Source organism: Centroberyx affinis, unplaced genomic scaffold (assembly GCF_046629955.1).
Source record: "Centroberyx affinis isolate AG114_WGS23_722 - 3 ecotype Tasmania unplaced genomic scaffold, CSIRO-AGI_Caff_v1 ptg000582l_1, whole genome shotgun sequence".
Taxonomy (NCBI): Eukaryota; Metazoa; Chordata; class Actinopteri; order Beryciformes; family Berycidae; genus Centroberyx; species Centroberyx affinis.
Window position 1 is genome coordinate 502,829 of NW_027279222.1, and position 18,226 is coordinate 521,054.

Genomic DNA, 18,226 nt, shown 5'->3' on the forward strand with positions numbered 1-18,226 from the left:
GATATTTTTGCAGTGCCTGTAGTTGACTCTATAATACCGAAGCTGTTTACCGGAAAATGACGAGGTTCATGCGATTCTTGTGCATCTGGTTGTATTCATCTAGACAGAACTCCACCACCTGGCCAAAGCTTTCCATAGAGGGCACCTCAGCATACAGGCGCTCATCATCCTCCAGTTCAGGGTTCATGTAGTCACCAAACAGGAGATTACGCATGTCTTCCTCAACCAGCTGAGAGAGGGAAAAATATGATCACACAAATTAAAACCTATAGATTTTTCTGAATCATTACATCTACTGTGTGTGACTACAGTCTAACATGACCACAGAGAAACAACAGTACAGCAGCGATAACAACAGAATCTCAACTTACTTTTTTGCCTTGTTTCAGGTGATCAAACACCTGGTCGAAGGACTCCTTGAAGTGCTCTCTGAGGATGCTGTTCATCAGCTGGTAGAGCCAAGCTCGGTCTTTGTCATCCACCAGGCGGTCATAGTAGACTCGGAAGACCTCGTGGACAAACAAGCGGATCATGGTGCGCTTGTTCTCCAGAGACTCCTTCCTCAGCAGCAGGCAACCTTGGATGACACGCGAGAAGTCCCGCAGGTTGAAGGTGTAGTGAGACTTGGCTGGAGTGGGAAGCAGGTTCTCCATGGCTGCCTTGTACACCTTGAGGAATAAAAAGCATATGAGCAGAGAACTAAATAGTCCATGGGCCAGACCAGATTTCGGTACCACTCAAGGTGGCAAAATCTAGTTAAAAATTTTGAAAAGGTACATGTCCATAGATGATATTTTGGTATGATAACCATTGCTGAATGGTAGCTTTGTCACAGTAATCAGCTCATGAAGTTAACCACCCCCTACAATAAATTGGATTGTAGGCGCTGATGCATATCCTATTTTAGGCTCATTTTCAGGACCTTTAGTCAGGTTTTATGAGAATATGTTTGATATAATTTTAAAGGGTAGCTTCTTAGCTTTCATTCAAGCCCACTTGTGAGTCTGTCTGACAAATAAAGAGGTCACATGGGCTCTTCAAAGTGTCAATGACATTCATTTTTCCACAATTTTCGCCTAAACTATAGTCTTTATTTGAGCACTGTGACATCTAGGAACATCACAGACACAAACATCAAAAACTGGAATACTCACAGGACTGTAAGGATTCAGAAAAGGTATAATCTACCCATACTATCCCATCGTGAGGGGTGATTTTGGGTCTTAAAGTAGAAGAATGACTTCTCGAGGGAAATCTTATGTTCTTGATTGTGAGTAGTATTGTGAATTGTGAATGATTGTATTGTGAACTGGCCATAGCACATAGGCCTTCTATTTAATGACACATACTACTCTTCAGACAATTCCCTAAAGAATTTCAATGTTCAATAATTTACTGCCATTTCACCAAGAGGTTGCTAGGAATTTATTTTAATGTGCCCAGGACTAGTGATTCTCAACCTTTTTTATATCAAGGACCCCTAATTTAGTCCACATTAGAGCCACGGACCCCCATTTGATGAGATTTTGCCTCTTGGACCCAAAGCTGAGAAGATTTTAATTGCTAGATATGATATTTTGTCCAGAATTCCATGACTATAATGCAGGTAGAGAGATAACAGTGAAACTATGATCAAAACAGTCATTCTCCTACATTCTCTAATTGTGTTAACTTCTTGTAAATTAAATAATGGTGAAGTTTAATTCACAACAATTCATCAGTTTGCTGAGGACCCCCTGGGACCCCCTCAAGGACCCCTGGTGGTCCCCGGACCCCACTCAGAGAACCACTGCCCTGGACAAGACATACACTAAACAACCCTGTTCTATTTCACACAGGCTTCGCCCTCTAACGGGGCTTTATTGGCTCAACCACTCATCTAGTCACCTCAGCGCACTGAAAATATGCACACATACGCTCAGCCAATCAGGATGAGCCTAGTCAACTCTGCGAGGCCTCACCCTATATAAGGCGAGCAGCTCATTACTCAGCATCCACTTTTCATCAGTACTCTGACAAACAACGTTGCCTTGGATGCCATTGATTGATAAAATACTGTCCAACATGCCCCAGTCTGGTCGCTGCTGTGGAATGCTTCGATTGCCTTGGCCTGAACAAGCTGCAGATGGGGTAGCTGACCTGGCGGAGTGCATTGACTGGTGGGCTCTGTCTTTTGTGCGGTGCCAGCAATAATGGAAGCACTTCCAGTGCTACCAGTGTTCTCCCGAGATCCAGCTCCGCTGCACCGACGGTGAGGCAGAATGTGGTGGCGGCTCTCCCGATCCCTGCCCCTCTGCCCCGGTCACAGATCCACTAGCATTGGCTTGCCCCCACCCGGATATGGTGGATGAACCCATCCCACAGACGCGGCCGATACAAGGCCGATTTTTGGCGCCCCCATGCTGGATGAAACTTGGAAGTGTGTGGAGGCATCGTGGCTTTTGTCTCCGGCTTCTCCGACTACACCAGAGTGAAAAGGAAATAGGACGTTTTGCGTCATGGCATCCTCCACTGGACGACATGCTGGCTGCCCACTTTTCACCTGGTTCTGCTGGCTGGTCGGGAAGCAGGAAGCCTGCTCCCCCTGCTAAAATTTTCTACCTGGCAGGCCCAGTCGGCAACGGCAGCAAACAACCTGTTGGGTGTGTTCCTGTTGCAGCTACCAACAAGCAAGACCACAAGAGTTGTATCTGGTGTCCCGCTTACTGGGACAGATGAACAACCTCACCAGACTGATGGCAAAGAGGGCCGAGGTTGTATATAAAAGCTTTATAGCCTCCACGCTTTATAGCCTCCACTCACAAATAGCGGAGCCACTTTGTTTTGACAGAATGGATGGACAGGATGCTTAGATTGGGTTATGCACTCCAGTTTCGTAGCATCCCACCTCGTTCACAGGAATGAGAGAGTCTGTCATGACCTTGCCAGAGGACGTGGACACCCTGTTCAGGGAAGTCCAGGAACTGTTACAGAAAGACGCTATTCCTGTAGTTCCTCAGCAGGACAGGAAAGTGGTCTGTACTCTGGATCTCATGATCTCTCACATGATGTCTCACATGATCCAATTGGTGCAGGACCCTAGGACATTAGGCTTTGCGGTCAACTGGAAGAACAGCGTACCTCAACCGTGCCAGCAGACACTGTTTTTGGGCCTGCAGCTTGACTCGTCCAGCCTGAGAGCTTGTCTGTCAGAACTCAGACAGACAGCTATTGCGGAGTCAGTTCAATGGTGCAGCATGACAGGTTCATGACAGTACTTACTGTAATGCACCTTCTTGGTCTCTTCTCAGCAGCTCACCATTTGGTTCCAATGGTGCTGCACATGAGACGCCTGTAGAGGTGGTTTGCCAGACTGAGTTCGGACCCACGATGGCACAAACAACACCTGGTGACCATACCCCAAATAGCCAGAAGCGACCTGGACTACTGGCTACAAGGCAAGAAAATGCAGGAAATGGTGTGGGGACATTGATCCATTGACTAGCTCAATTGGTCTCTTTCCTCCAGCTCCTACTGAAGAGACTGGCGCTTTCTACCATTAAGGTTTATGCGTCAGCGATGAGGGGCTTGGAGAGAGGTCGGTTTTTGGCCACCCTCTCCTGAAACGTTAGGAGGGGGCTAGGAGGAAACACCCGGTGATGCATTCCGCTGCCCCCCAGTTGGAGTTGCCCGTGGTCCTCGAGGTCCTTTCAAGCCCACTGGGCAGACCTCTGATAAGTTGTTGTCAGTCAAGGTCACGTTGCTGCTTGCTTTGACTTCGGCTAAGAGGGTGTGTGATTTGTGTGCTCTTTTGGTCCACCCCAGCTGTATGCTGATACTTGGATACCTGAGTGGCGCCACAGACTCAGAGAATCCATCCTTGTGCCTAAGAACATTAGGAGTAAATTTAGGTCTCGGATGATTCAGCTGGATGCATTTTATCCCACTTCTCATGAAGGGGAGAGGATGGAGAGGTTGCATTGCTTATGTCCAGTAAATGCATTGGCATGTTATGTGGAATGTGCAGGTGCACACAACAGTTGTTTGTGTGCTATGCACACAGGGTGGCTGGCAAGCCCCTGTGAAAATAGGGGCTGGCCCATTGGCTCTGCGACGGCATTTCTCAGGCGTATGCGTTGGAGGGAGCCTCCCACAGCCACACGTTCTATAAGGAGTGTGGCTGTGGTTGACACCCTGTCCATTTATCAGATTTTATCTGTTGGATGTGTCTGGGTCTCTCAGGGTCAGTGTTCAGGACAAGGAACTGGAACCCAAGACCTGTGAGTGAGAGACCTGTTGTGCTGAAGTCTTAACATACTGGGGCACTGTTGAGACCATCCCCGAGTCGTCCGGCGCTAGGTGACTCAAGTGCTAACACGTAGGAGTGTAGTGTTGGTCCGCCCCCCCTGGCTGACCAAGGTGTTTACAGTCAATTCAGGCTGGTGATACAGTATGTTGTTAACGTGTTGGTGCAGGGAAGGGATTGAAGTCATCAGACTTAGTCCCCTAAGCCAATAGAGCTCTGAATCTTAAAATTGTTTGGGAAATTGTCTGAAGAGTAGTCTGTGGCATTATAAGTAGAAGGCCTGAGGCATGTGCTATGGCCAGTTCACGATACAATGACAGCTCCATCACATTACTCATTTCCAGTGCGCTGAGGTGACTAGATGAGTGGTTGAGCAAATAAAGCCCCGTTAGAGGGCGAAGCCTGTGTGAAATAGAACAGGGTTGTTTCGTGTATGTCTTGTCCAAAGCAGTGGTTCTCCGAGTGGGGTCCGGGGACCACCAGGTGTCCTTGAGGGGGTTCCAAAAAATCATATCTAGCAATTAAAATATTCTCAGCTTTGGGTCCGAGAGACAAAAGGTTGAGAATCACTAGTCCAGAGCACATTAAGACAAATTCCTAGCAACCACTTGGTGAAATGGCAGTAAATTATTGAACATTGAAATTCTTTAGGGAATTGTCTGAAGAGTAGTATGTGTCATTAAATAGAAGGCCTATGTGCTATGGCCAGTTCACAATACAATCATTCACAATTCACAATATTACTCACAATCAAGAACGTAAGATTTCCCTCGAGAAGTCATTCTTCTACTTTAAGACCCAAAATCACCCCTCACGATGGGATAGTATGGGTAGATTATACCTTTTCTGAATCCTTACAGTCCTGTGAGTATTCCAGTTTTTGATGTTTGTGTCTGTGATGTTCCTAGATGTCACAGTGCTCAAATAAAAACTATAGTTTAGGCGAAAATTGTGGAAAAATGAATGTCATTGACACTTTGAAGAGCCCATGTGACCTCTTTATTTGTCAGACAGACTCACAAGTGGGCTTGAATGAAAGCTAAGAAGCTACCCTTTAAAATGATATCAAACATATTCTCATAAAACCTGACTAAAGGTCCTGAAAATGAGCCTAAATTAAGATATGTATCAGTGCCTGCAACCCAATTTATTGTAGGGGGTGGTTAACTTCATGAGCTGATTACTGTGACAAAGCTACCATTCAGCAATGGTTATCATACCAAAATATCATCTATGGACATGTACCTTTTCAAAATTTTTAACTAGATTTTGCCACCTTGAGTGGTACCGACAAGTGAAATTTTGGGCTTTGGCCCATGGACTAAAAGCACTGGAGAAGATATGATTGATGAGAGCTTTTTACACATGTAAGAATGTAGTTATCCAACTCATTTGAACAATTCACACTACATTACTGTGTCTTTGGAGGACTCACTTCCATAGTAGCAGTCACGATTTGGTTGCCAACAGTGAAGTATTCCGGCGGGAATTCGTTGTTTCTGAGATAGAAGGCCACCACGTTGGAGAAGATGCGCACCATGGTCTCGTCACTGAAGGCATTAATGCTAACGATGTTGAAGTGCCGCAGGAAGCGAGATGTCACAGCATTCCTCCCACCACCAGGGGGACCCATGGCTGAGATGAGCTGTAGGTCCACTAGTGTAATCTTGGAGGTATCCTTCAGGTCATACCTGCCAGAGCACAACAGAAAAGCTCTGTCTGATAATGCTTGAACCTCTCTAATGCAGTGAGTTCAGTCCTCTACTGCTTGTATTGTATTTCCCTCATGTTTTGATTTAAATCGAGCTTCATACCAGTTTCCATGGTCTATGTACTGTCGAAGAAGCTCCACAGGGGGCTGTGCTCCAAACTGCTCCAGCGCAGGCATGTTCATGTCGTCCACAAAGATGACACACTTCTTCCCCATGGGCGGCCCAAACACTCCCTTCCTTCTTTTATCTAGCCTGGACATGATGATATTCTGGAAAATATAGTAAATACAGAAAATAAAGTGGAAAAAACTAAAAGACCTCTCGTCTGTGCTTTGTGCAGGTTTCACATGAAGAAATATCACATCACATAACTTCCTAAATGCTGACCTGGCTTTGGTTGGCGCTAGTGCGGGCTGAAAAATTGATGAAGAAGGGCAGATAGCGGTCTTTGTCCAGATTGTTCATCAGCTTCTCCTTCACGTACACTGACTTCCCAGTGCCGGTAGGACCAACAAACAACAGAGGCCTGAGGAGAGACACAGGGAAAAGGTTTTGCAAGCAATCCAGAATAGTTACTATACGTATTAAATGTAAATTCTGTGATTCATGAATGATAAACTTGGATTTAAACTATGACACTTTGCATGGTATACCATGTCAAGGACAAAATAAAACGGGCAATATATTGTGTTAGCCAGAATATATGGCATATGTCCTAATACATCAACAAGAAAGTGGCCATATTTATATAAAATATCCATTGGACAATGGTCTTATTCTTAAAAATACTAACTATGGACCTATTATTATTATTTTTTATAGACGGTTTCCAGAGCATATCAGACTCAGTGGAAGGAGTATAATAATTTATGAAAGTACTATAAGTATTTGTGTTTATTAATGCAACACTAAACTAATACTAACACTCCATAGTTGATGCAGAGGTCCATGAGGTAGGTGTAGCGGACTGTGTCTATTGTGGGAACGATAATCTCTTGCACTTTGGTGTTTTTGTCCCCCAGGTTGACATTCCTGATGCCGTCATTCCAGTGGACCCAGCGGCCTTTTCCTTTAAACTGTACAAGAGGATACAGTGAGACTTCCTGTTTTTAAACACAACTGAAACACTTCTAAGCTTTATCATCATGCAGTACCTCATAAGAATAGTCATACACCAGGCCTTTGTCATCCATGGGACACTCCCATTTCCCCACAGTGGCAGGGATTGGGTGTTTGTCCGTCTTCCCTGAAACAGTCACCCTGAAGAACTCGTCAAACCGTTCTCTGCTGTCAGCGTCACAGCTGCCTCCCACAGACCACACCAGGGAGAAGGCAAAGGCTGCCTGCCATCATAAAGAAAGGGGAGGGGAGGTTGTCATACTAAAATCCTTATCATCATCATCATCATCATCATCATCATATCAGAACCCATCAGAAATGGAGTTCATTTTGGAAAATGCAAATATTCAATTTCCAGGACTAAAATGATGAATTAATCTTTTTTTGGTTGCATTTCTTTTTCAGTATGTGTGTTTGGTAGAGGATGCAGTTCCAATGCGTTTCAGATAAACAAGGTTATACTATAATTTATTGATACATCTACCTACAGCAGTACATAAAATGATTCTAGACACAATCCTTTACCATAATCCAAGTGCGGATATTTTTATTCCCAGGCTCCTCCTTCACAGGTTCAGTGAGCAGCATCGCAAACAGTCGACACAAAGAAACCACGGTATTGCTGTTGCTGGTGGGAACAACTTCCTGCAAAGAACAAAACCACAATTCAGCAAGAGAAAACGTCTATGTGTTATATGTGAACTAAATGTGAATCCTACAGATATTTGTGTCTGGGTTGTTCTGGGGCTCACTCACCCTGCAGTGTTTACGCAGCACTCTGTGGGCAGGTGGCAGGAGCCAGTGGAAGAGCTCCAGCAGCAGGGAGCTGTTGTCGGGGCTCTGCAGAGCCTCAGGCAGAGTGTTCATCCAGGAGATCACCAAGGGCTCCCAGCCCAGCTGAGACGGCTCCATGTAGATCATACCACATCGACTCACTGTGGCAGGCTGGAGGGGGAGAAAATAACCAAACAAGCAAGACCTTTTTTACATCTAGCTGTAATGTGTCTGTCTAGCAAGGAGGATTTGGAAATCTCATTGGCCAATCAGATCCTGTTCAAAAGTCGACTATGTAGCTATGTGGCTATTGACACAGCCAATTAATATCAACAAATCAACTGGCAATTGTTCAGTTTTAAGAAGGCGTGCAATCCAAACCATGTCCAACTCATTATTGACTCATAACAAACTGAGACAACAAGTTGTCTACAGTACATCAGATGTCTTCCTTTTTCGGAAGAAGGCTGCTTAGGGTAGGGAGACGAGGAAAGCAAAAAGTGAATCCATAATCAAATTGATCAATCACACGTACTGTATTTTACTCCAAACAATTGACTTACTGAGGCCTGTGACAGGTCCATGGTTTCAAAAATCAGACTCATCTGATTGGACATCTGGATGATCTCACCACTCATCAGGCACAGCTGTGGAGGTACAGAAAAAAAAATCTTACATAGGCTTGTAAAACATACATAAACATTATATTATATTATATTAGACTCTACAAGCAGTATCAAAGTTTGTTTGTCGTTTTTACCTTAGCCCTGTTTTATTTTACCTTTTTGTTGTCATCCAGCACAGTGTTCATGCTCTCAATCCACAATGTGTCTATGGGGCCATCAAACACCACCCATTTACGGTCCGGTGTCTCAGCTGATGCAAACTCACGAAATGTGTTGGCCACAATCCCATCTGTCCACTAAACATGAGGAAAAGAGAAAGTGAGAAGACAAATTGGAGAAGAAGCAATGATCATTCAGAGTCATGAGCAGATATTGTGAAATTTAGTGGATCAGCAGATAAGTACGAGAGGACCCAAAGAAGGCAAGGTGCAGGCTCACCTCATGGGAAACTGGGTCGAACTGTCCAAAGAGCTGACCCATGGTGATGGACTTGGGGTTCACTGTCCTGAAGATGATCTTCTCCTCCTCATTGTACCCTCTCTCATTCATGAGAGTCAGAGTATCCGCTAGGATGTGTAGCACTTTGGTCTTCCCAGCAAAGGGCTCTCCCACCAGCATGAACCTGATATAAAAAAAAAAGAGTATCTTAATGCAAGCTCATGAGTCCCTATTATATTATGTTTCAAAAATACCCTTCAAGCTATGTCATAATCATGTGAAATATAACTTAAAATGTGGTAAATATGATATCAAAATATGGTGAAGTATACATATGTATATAAGAATAATATAGGTGAAGTATAGCATACCCATGCCTCACTATCATCATCTCATATGTCTGGATCATCTTCGCTAAGAAGACCTGTGTTGACTGTACATTGTGATTTTTACAGCACTCCGCTGCAGCTTCCAGGAACAGCTGCCAAAGGCATGACAGAACATCGCTCAAGAGATACAGTATAAATAAATATACAAGCATTGTAACATTGCCTGAAGAGCAAAGAATAAGCCATGGCAGCAACATATCCAACCTGATAGTCAGCCTCAGGAAGGGAGATGCCTGGGAACAGATCACTGGTGATTCCATTAAACAGTGGAATATCATGGGAGAGAAACTTGGGCTCATTAACATCCTTTATGGACCTGAGGAGCTAGACATTACAACATTCGGAAAAATTTTAAGTATCAGAAACCACAAACCAATACACAAACCAGAGATGACGTTCACAATTAAGACATTTCTAAAGACACATATTAAGCGTAAGCATTTCACTCAAATACCAGTATATCCTCATTCTCATCAGGGAACTTGAGCTTGAGGTTTCCTGCAGCCACAAGTACGGCTTTAACAGCCCTCATGCCGTAATCGTAATGGAACTGGGAGGAGAGCTGCTCTGAACAGAGCCTGTAGGTCATCACAATCTTCACTGACAGAGGTTTGGCATTGAGGAAGCCATAGGAATACAGAGAGATCTCTGCTATCAGGGCATAGTTGGGGACCATCATGGCCACTGTTCTGAACAACACCTGCCCAGAAAAGTCAGAGAAAATTGAGTTAATGATGTTAGTGCCAGTGTTGAGCAGTAACACATTACCTAGTAATGTACAAACAATAACTGAGCTGTGAGCTAGCCTTTACGATAAATGGCAGAAACGTTTACTTTCTTCCATTGGAAATATTCCCACTAGTTTGGTTTTATCAAGCAAAGGCATGACAAGAACATTGTTGTCACTTGTAATGTGTATCAAGTCCAACATTGGTTACAGCACATACAACTACATTTCCATAACTGACAATGCCAACCCAGTGTCTGATTAGCTGTTGGTTGGCTGGTAAAAGTCCAAAAAAGATCTAAAGACCTTGAGGTTGTCTGGGAGTTCAGAGCGTCCTGCATAGCCAGGGTTCATGGTGATGGACACAAAGCAGTTGGGATTGAGTTTGAGCATGGTCCCTTCAAAGTCAAAGTACTCCAGCTTCTGCTCGATGGCCCTCTGGATGCAGAGCACCTGCTGGGCCACCACAGACAGCACCTCCAGCTCGATGCGGTTGAACTCGTCAAAACATGCCCATGCACCAGATGACGCCAGACCTTTGAAAAACTGTGAGAGATTGCATTAAAATACAAATAAACAGATTGGTGCAAGGCCACTTGGCAGCTAAGTGTTACAGCATCTCAAGGTGACATGATGATCAAGATAAATTTTGCACAAATTGGAAAGATATATTGAAATTTCCAGTCAATGTTACTTTGCCCATAGCAAGGTAATCCAGTCCATCAGAACAGTTGAAGACCACACACTGCACAGCTAGAGCTTTGGCCAGGTCCTTGGTGGTCTCAGTCTTCCCTGTCCCAGCTGGACCCTCAGGCGCACCACCCAAACTCAGGTAGAAAGCCCCTATCTAAGACAAAGGGAGGGCTTTGAATGTCAAAAAAACTGATTGCTTAGCAGTAGTCCAATAAAGGGAAGTGAGTAATAAAACAAGTAGTTATGTTTAGGTATTTGTGAGATATTTTACCAGGGTTCGGTAGCATCTGTCAGTCAATGGGGTGATGACCAGACGGGGTGAGTTCCCCAGGTACTCATAGGCGTACTTGACATCACAGTTGATGATGCGAACACGTACATTTTCGTTGTTCCAGTAGTAACGCAGCTGGGCCAGCCACTGGAAGTCTGTTTCATGTGATACACCTGGAAACAGAATGAATACATGGAAATTGCAATGAATGGACACTTATCTTCATTTGGCTTATACTCAATAATTCTAGATACTTTCTAAAAAGAAATAAATGTAAATGAGGCTCTGCTACAAATATCCACTCTTTGTCTTTTGTGCCATAAGGTACCTTTCTCAATAAGCTCCATGACCACATCCCGGGCATGGACATCAATTGTGACCAGTGCTCCCAGCGTGGTCCTGGTTTGTTTGGGCAGCTTCCCTCTCACCAGCTCCACAATGTCATTCAGCTGATTTTGCAGTTGCTGATAGTAGTTCTTTAAACCCTGCAGAGAACGAAAGCCAAATTTCAATTTTAATATTTTTCCCAAAGTGATATTGCTACGGTGACGGTCAACGCGCATCAAGAGTGAAATTCATGTCAGTCAGTCAGTACCTAATTAATTAAATTAATAAAAGGCAGTAAAATCTGTGTGACTGTGAATTTTATTTTAGCTATGAGTCTTCACACCTAAATCCTCTTCTCATATTCAGAAAGAACTACACATCACTGCCATGAATGCAGCATGGTACTGTACATGTATATGTACTTTCTGCATTTCAAGAGCCGAAACATAAATGTAAAATTTTCAGAAGAAAGTGAAAGAGTTGTCACAAAAATCAAGCCTTTACTAAGTAATAAAAATCAAAAAACCTACATCAGCCCCTCCACTGATGGCTTCGTGCACCTCCAAGGTCCAGAAGATCTGCGAGGTACAGAGCACCACCTGCCCAGGCCACTCCTTCACCCACTGGCTGCGGGGCGTCTCAGCGTAGGCCTGCCAGTACAATCACACAACCACTCAGCTGTCACCGACTCACATTCTTAGTCACGCAAAAGAGGCACCTCAAATTGAAGAGATATGGCATCCATACATAAACAACGAGATGTCTTTTTTGTAAACAAATCACACTACTTTGTATTATACTAAGTACGGAGGACAGTGATCTCACCACCCTGGAGCGGGCAACTACATCTCTGACACTGCGCAGCATCACATCCTCCACCTGCACCAGCCACTTCTCCACAGCTCCCCTGGCCTCTGACGTGGAAATATCTTGGATGAGCTGAACACGCTCCCCTTCACTACTGTACATGGCCTGGAAAGGAAGGGCAGACAACTTTATAAAGTCCATCAATCATGGTGACAACAACAATAAGTAAGACTGACGTACCTGGATATCCAGGTTGGGTAGGAAGTCCAGCTTGGAAATACCCTCAAAGCACTTCTTCAGATGGGGCTGCACTCGCAGTGGGTCCTTGGTCTCAGACAGAATCTCCAGCATTTCATCATTGGACAAGAAGAAGAACCTGGCAGTAGTAAAGGTGATGAGGGACGAAATCTGTGATATTAACAAAGCTGTGGACAAAATAGACATGTAAATAAATGCTTTCTCTACCGTGGAAAGAAGAGACGTTTCTTCTCCAGGTAGGCATTCAGTCCCTTCATGATGTTATCAAGAAGGCTGTTGGACTCTTGGAGTCTTTCAAGCAAACCAGGCAGCGAGGTTGCTGGCAGAATCTACAATTACAATATATCAGTTAAATCAAAATATTTCATCATTCAGATCATTTTTTTTCATAATAATTTCCAAAAACATTTCCACCAGACCAGCCATCATGTGATCACCCTAAACTGTAGTTTCCCCAACTACCTTGGGGTCCTTGACACAGTGCCTCATGACCTCTTTCCAGTGTTTGTCAACAGTTTGGAAAAGGCGTCCCTCCTCCGGAATCTGCTGCATGATGTCGTCGGAGGAGAAGATGGGCTCCAGGTAGAGCCATTGGGCCTGCACCTTCAGCCACTCATCTATCGTTTCCTGGATACGGATCAGACGCTCCTCCCATAGCTGAGGTACCCAGAGAGTGGGGCACAGAATGAAGGGTTAAATCTCTCCAGGTCCAAGCATGAGAAGGATTAAAAACCCTCCCACCAGATAAGACTCTCATACAATTTGTGCATTTGCACATCATCACACAGTTTGGTTAACAAACTGTCTGAAACTTGAAACCAACCTTGATCTCTTTCTCAAAGGGCTTGATGAAGGGTGAGCCCCTCATGGTCTGGGTCTTGACGATCTGATCATCCAGCATGGTCTGAATCTCATCCACACCTGTGAGGATGGACACCCCAGTCTCTCTGTAGGGTTGGTGGTGGAAGGAAATGCTGTCCCAAATCTCCACCATGGTTTGCATAGCCTTCTCCAGGGAAAATTCCTGTAGAGACATGCAGTGTGACAGTGTTTACACATGGATATAGCATTAAGGATTACAGTAAAAACTGTAGAAAGAAAAAAGAACATTTCAGGAGCCCTCACTTTACTCGCAGCAGCACTGATGGACTCAAACTGTTCTAGGTGAGGAGCCAGGTTTTGTTTCAGAACTTTGCGCAGTGTGGTGCCAAAATCTGGAGTGAGGTCATACTCCACTATCTCTGACATCTGGTCCCAGTGGCGAGCTCTGATACCTGGATTACACAAGATGGACACCATAGGGATGTGCTCCTGTCGACACAAGCACATTCCACATAATGGTCAGGAGACAAGGCTTGATGTACTATGAGACTTCATTTGTGAGCACTATTCCACTGAAAGAATAGTTACGTACAATACCTTAAACTCTTTGATCTGCTCCATTATCATGGAGCACATAAGTATGGTGAGGCTCTCCTGCTTGCTCGGATCATCCTGCCCAGGCTGTCGCCGGGTCTTCCCAGCCATCTTCTCCCTCTCTTGCTCAGTCTTCTTCTGTTTCTGCTGGAAGAACTTCAACATCTTGTAGATCTCCCTGAAGAACTCATCCACCTCTACTTCCATGCTCTCGCCATTTAGGTCGAGGAAGGAACCGTCCATCCATCTAGATACAAAGATGAATAAAAGGTATCAGGGGAGAATTTCAAGTAAGACGTAAAACACAATACAAATTAAACTCAAATCAGACCTCTTCTCAGTACGCTGCCACTTCAGCGCCAGTCCAAACAGCTTCTGGTAAGGGTCAATACTCTCTTTGATGACCGCAACCTCTGGGTAACATGTTTGCTCCCATTTGTAGAGGACCTCCTCTGTATTGATGAAGACAATGGCCTCCTCAGCATCCTGGAGCCGTTTCTGAACTGCTCTCACATCTGTCGCATACTGCCCAAAAAAGTGATAATGAAACTGTGATATCTAAAGCATAGTGCTAAAATAAATAAAAACATTTTTTAAACAAACTCAGGTTAACCATAGCTGCTTTGGTTCTGAGCCAGAAAACATAGCTCTGTTGAACTGCAAAATGGAACCCATTTTACACTGTGTATTTACTGGTACATCTTTATTAGGACTATGTAGGCTTTCTAGTTCATAGGTTGTTTAACTTTGCTGTTCTCTGAATGTGGTAATGATCCAGTGTAGATTTTTTTGTAGATGTGGGAGGGTGGGGATAATTTTGATTCTGAAACCTAGGATCGCTCCTGGACTCATTCCAGTATCAGTTCCAGTAGGTCTTACAGTTAAAGAATGGCTCTAACTGGGATATCGCCATCATGATATATGGATAACTGTGCTGTAATTGCAATCATGAATGAATGTAACATGCAACACGTTTGTGAAAACATTCCCCATACGGCTGTACCTGCTTCATCATGTCCAGCTCCGAGCATTCTGCAAACTCCTCTATCCTGTGCCCCAACTTCTCCAACTCTACTATCAACCTTTCTCTTCTACCAAGCAGCTCCTGCTCCCCTTTCTTCTTGGCCTTCTCCATCACCTGGGGAGAGACATAACCATCCAGAATCATTTCAACCTCTATAAATCAACAGGATATGTTGTAGACAGAAAGAAGAGCATTACTTCATCATTGAGTTCAAAGACAGGGAGGATGTTTTGTGGCCAGAGAAAGACAGTGGAATTGAGCTCCAGATCCTCTGGCTCAAAGATGTGGACATCCAGGAGGTAGTTCAGTCTGTAGTAGGTTTTCTGTCAGAACACAAGGTGATAATATATGGTGTTAGTAATGACTGGTGATGGTTGAAATCCATATAAATTATGCATGAATGTATGTGCATGGTACTACAGGTACAACCAATTATCAGTTTACTCACCATTATCTTTTCGTTTAGCTTTGCAATACCATTTGTCTTAGTGTCACTTATGTAAGCAATCATCTGCGTCATGTCCTCTGTGTTCTCCGGGACTGTGAGAGCTTTCTCTTTGATGGTCTCAAACTCACGGCAAATCCTTTGAGGCGGCACATAAAGGTTAGTGTAGACTGAGCATAAATCAAAATGTGAGCATTTTAGAAACTAAAGGACAACCAGTCTATCTGAGAATGTGACGAGAAGTGACTCACTGTAGATTGTGCTCACGGTGGTTGCTAACCAGTCTATTCAAAAGTATTTCAGCAAAGTTCTTGGCTTTGTTGGCCAGCCCCTCTTTCAGCTCTTTACAGTCCAGATAGACCATTGTAAACTGGGCTATTGCTGGGAGGCTGGTAATCTCCTTTGAGAGAACATGGAACTCCTCCACTTGCTGGGAGAAATAGTCACATTACACATTGACAGACAGTGAGACCAGAGTTATCACCAAGACTTCAAACATGAGGCAGGAATAATCCCATTACATAAGCAGAATAAATAAAATCCTATCACTCTACCATTTGTTACCTCAGTATACTCATCAAAGGAGTGTTCCTCTTCCATGAACTTCTCCAGTCGAGCCTGTGCTGTTCCATTGACTAGCCAGTCATAGTTGTCAACTGACGATACAAAGAGGACAGCATCAGTTAGCATCAAATTGAATTAACATCAACAGGGTGATGTTAGGGATTGACTGGATTATAGTACGCCACCGTAATTCTGGAAATGTTTGCCAGGTTCTTCTAGGTTCTTGTGCACAGCTGTCTTTATGGTGACCTGAGCCCAAGAAAGGACATGATCGGCCAGTTTGGCATCAACAAACCAGGTTGTGGCTTCTGCCAACCATGACTGGACTGTCTGTACTCTCTGTGGATCAATGTTAAAGGGGTCAATAATAGCTGTCATGTTTACACACTAAAAAACATGCCATAATGTGGTATTTTCTCTGTTGGCTGTTTTATATAAACTCACCTGCATAGTATTTGTGATGGCATTCAGAATTTCCAAAACAGCTGCTTCTTGATCTTGAAAGGTGGGATAAATCTCTATCTTTTCATCATCAAATGTCAAGGCCATACGGAAGAGTGGCAAGTGGTGGGGATCGCTTGGATCAAACAGACTAACAAACTCCTCCACACTTGTCTCAAGCAGGGATTTCAACTATGAATTTAGAAAACAAAAATGTATTCTAAATGTGCAATCACGTACATATGTATACAAATTATACAGTATACATACATTACATGCAAAGCTCTCCTAAACAATTTGCTTTTTTACTTTACCTTGGTGCTGCATAGTAAATTAACTATTAGACTAGAAATCAGTAATGGCTAGTTTTTGAAATGTTGCTTGTGAAAAAAGAACTGGGGAAATCAAACTTTGGGTTCAAAAATGGACATGGAATGCAGTAAAGTGTCAGAGCCCATAATTTTCCTTGACCAATTCACTTTAGAGATGCAGTGACAAGCATTTACACTTGACTTAACAGTTTAGCTTTGGTTCTTTTACTATTGTAATGTATTAGTGTATGTCTATAATAACTGCTTTGGTAAACGGTAATGTAGACTATAGAATGATGTACTTTCAATTATTGTTCTTATGCAAAAGAGAAGTGTTCCTACTAAAGAATCCCTGCTTAAATAAAAGGTAAAATAACCAACCAAACAAAAATAAATAAATATCCATAAAATTATGGAGATACTACATAAAAAGAAATGACTCTTTAAATTCTTCATTCGAATTTATCCCCATGCCCCAAATCCAATCAGCTCTATCTGACCTGATTGGAGATGAGGGTGGACACACAATTGTAGAAGGAGTCCAGTTTTTCGGCTCTAACTCCCTGCAGCGTCTCCTTACTGGTCAGTAAGTGGATGACTTTGGGGAACCAGGTGTTCATGATACGCTCCTCTGTCCTCTCACACTCCACAGCCACTTTGTTCTTTAGGCTATTACAGTCCACAGGTCCTGAAGCCCTGAACCAACAGAGATTAACAAAAAGAAACTCAAGCCAATCTTCATGTGCAATGTCTTAGGTATGTGCTTATTCTAACAGTGTCATGTTGCATTCATGGTGACTTACCTGCAACCTGAAAGGTCAGCCAGGAGCAGTGGGGAAAATGTCATGTAGCCAATATCCAAGACTGCCCGCATCACTGGATGAAGAATGTGCAGATTTTCTTTTATCGCCTTGCGGCTCCTAATAAAGCTATCGTGCCAGGGTCTGGAGAAATCAAGAACTCTACCAAAAGATATGAAGTGTATTTTACACAATGACATTCAAAATAGACTAGAGCAACTGTAGACATACTTTTTGCCTCGCTTGCATAACTATGCACAAATAGATTGTGTAGCTCAGACACTCACCTTGGTGGAGCAGCTTTCTGTTTTTCAAAACTAGTTCCTTTTATCGGTGGCTTCTGTAGCACAGTGTTTACTAAAAAGGAGTGCATATAGCATAATGAGGCATTGTTCAAGTAAAGTCTCCATGCATGCATGCATGCACACACACACACACACACACACACAGATATAACAAGCAAGAACTGGCAAACCTGTGTGCTTAACAATCGCACTGTGGTAGTTGTCGCTGACTTCCTTGCAGAGATCATGCAGCAGTTTGTCTCTCCCAGGGCCCTCTTTAAGTTTAGGGGGGACACGGGCCAAGATGGAGTCCAGCCACTGCTGCTGGATGGGCACAATCGGACTGCTCTCCACACACTGCTTTAGGAACATGTAGTTCATCTGCAAATGGGGCCAAAATGGAATAAGAGAGGGATGATATATAAATGGGGTTTACTCACATCAAAGATTAAATTTATTCCCGAAAACCTAGCTTACCCTTTGCTTCCGCTCCTCACTGAGCATCTGTAAAGCAA

The 18,226-nt window shown here is 43.7% G+C and overlaps 1 protein-coding gene across 1 annotated transcript in view; it reads right to left on the bottom strand.

The window, feature by feature from the left end:
* dnah12 (dynein, axonemal, heavy chain 12) overlaps positions 1 to 18,226 on the bottom strand; it is a 29,470-nt gene that overhangs the window by 10,690 nt on the left and 554 nt on the right. The window contains exons 3-42 of the mRNA XM_071518484.1: positions 18,189 to 18,215; positions 17,903 to 18,092; positions 17,715 to 17,784; positions 17,431 to 17,589; positions 17,128 to 17,323; positions 16,320 to 16,508; positions 16,061 to 16,214; positions 15,876 to 15,967; positions 15,563 to 15,741; positions 15,315 to 15,450; positions 15,064 to 15,189; positions 14,846 to 14,980; positions 14,174 to 14,367; positions 13,846 to 14,089; positions 13,552 to 13,737; positions 13,250 to 13,450; positions 12,889 to 13,083; positions 12,634 to 12,755; positions 12,409 to 12,544; positions 12,187 to 12,333; positions 11,892 to 12,011; positions 11,363 to 11,519; positions 11,035 to 11,207; positions 10,765 to 10,917; positions 10,377 to 10,616; positions 9,798 to 10,043; positions 9,548 to 9,667; positions 9,326 to 9,435; positions 8,955 to 9,138; positions 8,672 to 8,812; positions 8,454 to 8,537; positions 7,873 to 8,061; positions 7,642 to 7,761; positions 7,152 to 7,340; positions 6,922 to 7,073; positions 6,385 to 6,523; positions 6,100 to 6,266; positions 5,721 to 5,976; positions 372 to 668; positions 51 to 229 (exon numbers count right to left, since the gene is read on the bottom strand). Of these exons, the coding sequence (XP_071374585.1) occupies positions 51 to 229; positions 372 to 668; positions 5,721 to 5,976; positions 6,100 to 6,266; positions 6,385 to 6,523; positions 6,922 to 7,073; positions 7,152 to 7,340; positions 7,642 to 7,761; positions 7,873 to 8,061; positions 8,454 to 8,537; positions 8,672 to 8,812; positions 8,955 to 9,138; positions 9,326 to 9,435; positions 9,548 to 9,667; positions 9,798 to 10,043; positions 10,377 to 10,616; positions 10,765 to 10,917; positions 11,035 to 11,207; positions 11,363 to 11,519; positions 11,892 to 12,011; positions 12,187 to 12,333; positions 12,409 to 12,544; positions 12,634 to 12,755; positions 12,889 to 13,083; positions 13,250 to 13,450; positions 13,552 to 13,737; positions 13,846 to 14,089; positions 14,174 to 14,367; positions 14,846 to 14,980; positions 15,064 to 15,189; positions 15,315 to 15,450; positions 15,563 to 15,741; positions 15,876 to 15,967; positions 16,061 to 16,214; positions 16,320 to 16,508; positions 17,128 to 17,323; positions 17,431 to 17,589; positions 17,715 to 17,784; positions 17,903 to 18,092; positions 18,189 to 18,215 (6,494 nt within the window). The remainder of the gene's footprint in view (positions 1 to 50; positions 230 to 371; positions 669 to 5,720; positions 5,977 to 6,099; positions 6,267 to 6,384; positions 6,524 to 6,921; positions 7,074 to 7,151; positions 7,341 to 7,641; positions 7,762 to 7,872; positions 8,062 to 8,453; positions 8,538 to 8,671; positions 8,813 to 8,954; positions 9,139 to 9,325; positions 9,436 to 9,547; positions 9,668 to 9,797; positions 10,044 to 10,376; positions 10,617 to 10,764; positions 10,918 to 11,034; positions 11,208 to 11,362; positions 11,520 to 11,891; positions 12,012 to 12,186; positions 12,334 to 12,408; positions 12,545 to 12,633; positions 12,756 to 12,888; positions 13,084 to 13,249; positions 13,451 to 13,551; positions 13,738 to 13,845; positions 14,090 to 14,173; positions 14,368 to 14,845; positions 14,981 to 15,063; positions 15,190 to 15,314; positions 15,451 to 15,562; positions 15,742 to 15,875; positions 15,968 to 16,060; positions 16,215 to 16,319; positions 16,509 to 17,127; positions 17,324 to 17,430; positions 17,590 to 17,714; positions 17,785 to 17,902; positions 18,093 to 18,188; positions 18,216 to 18,226) is intronic.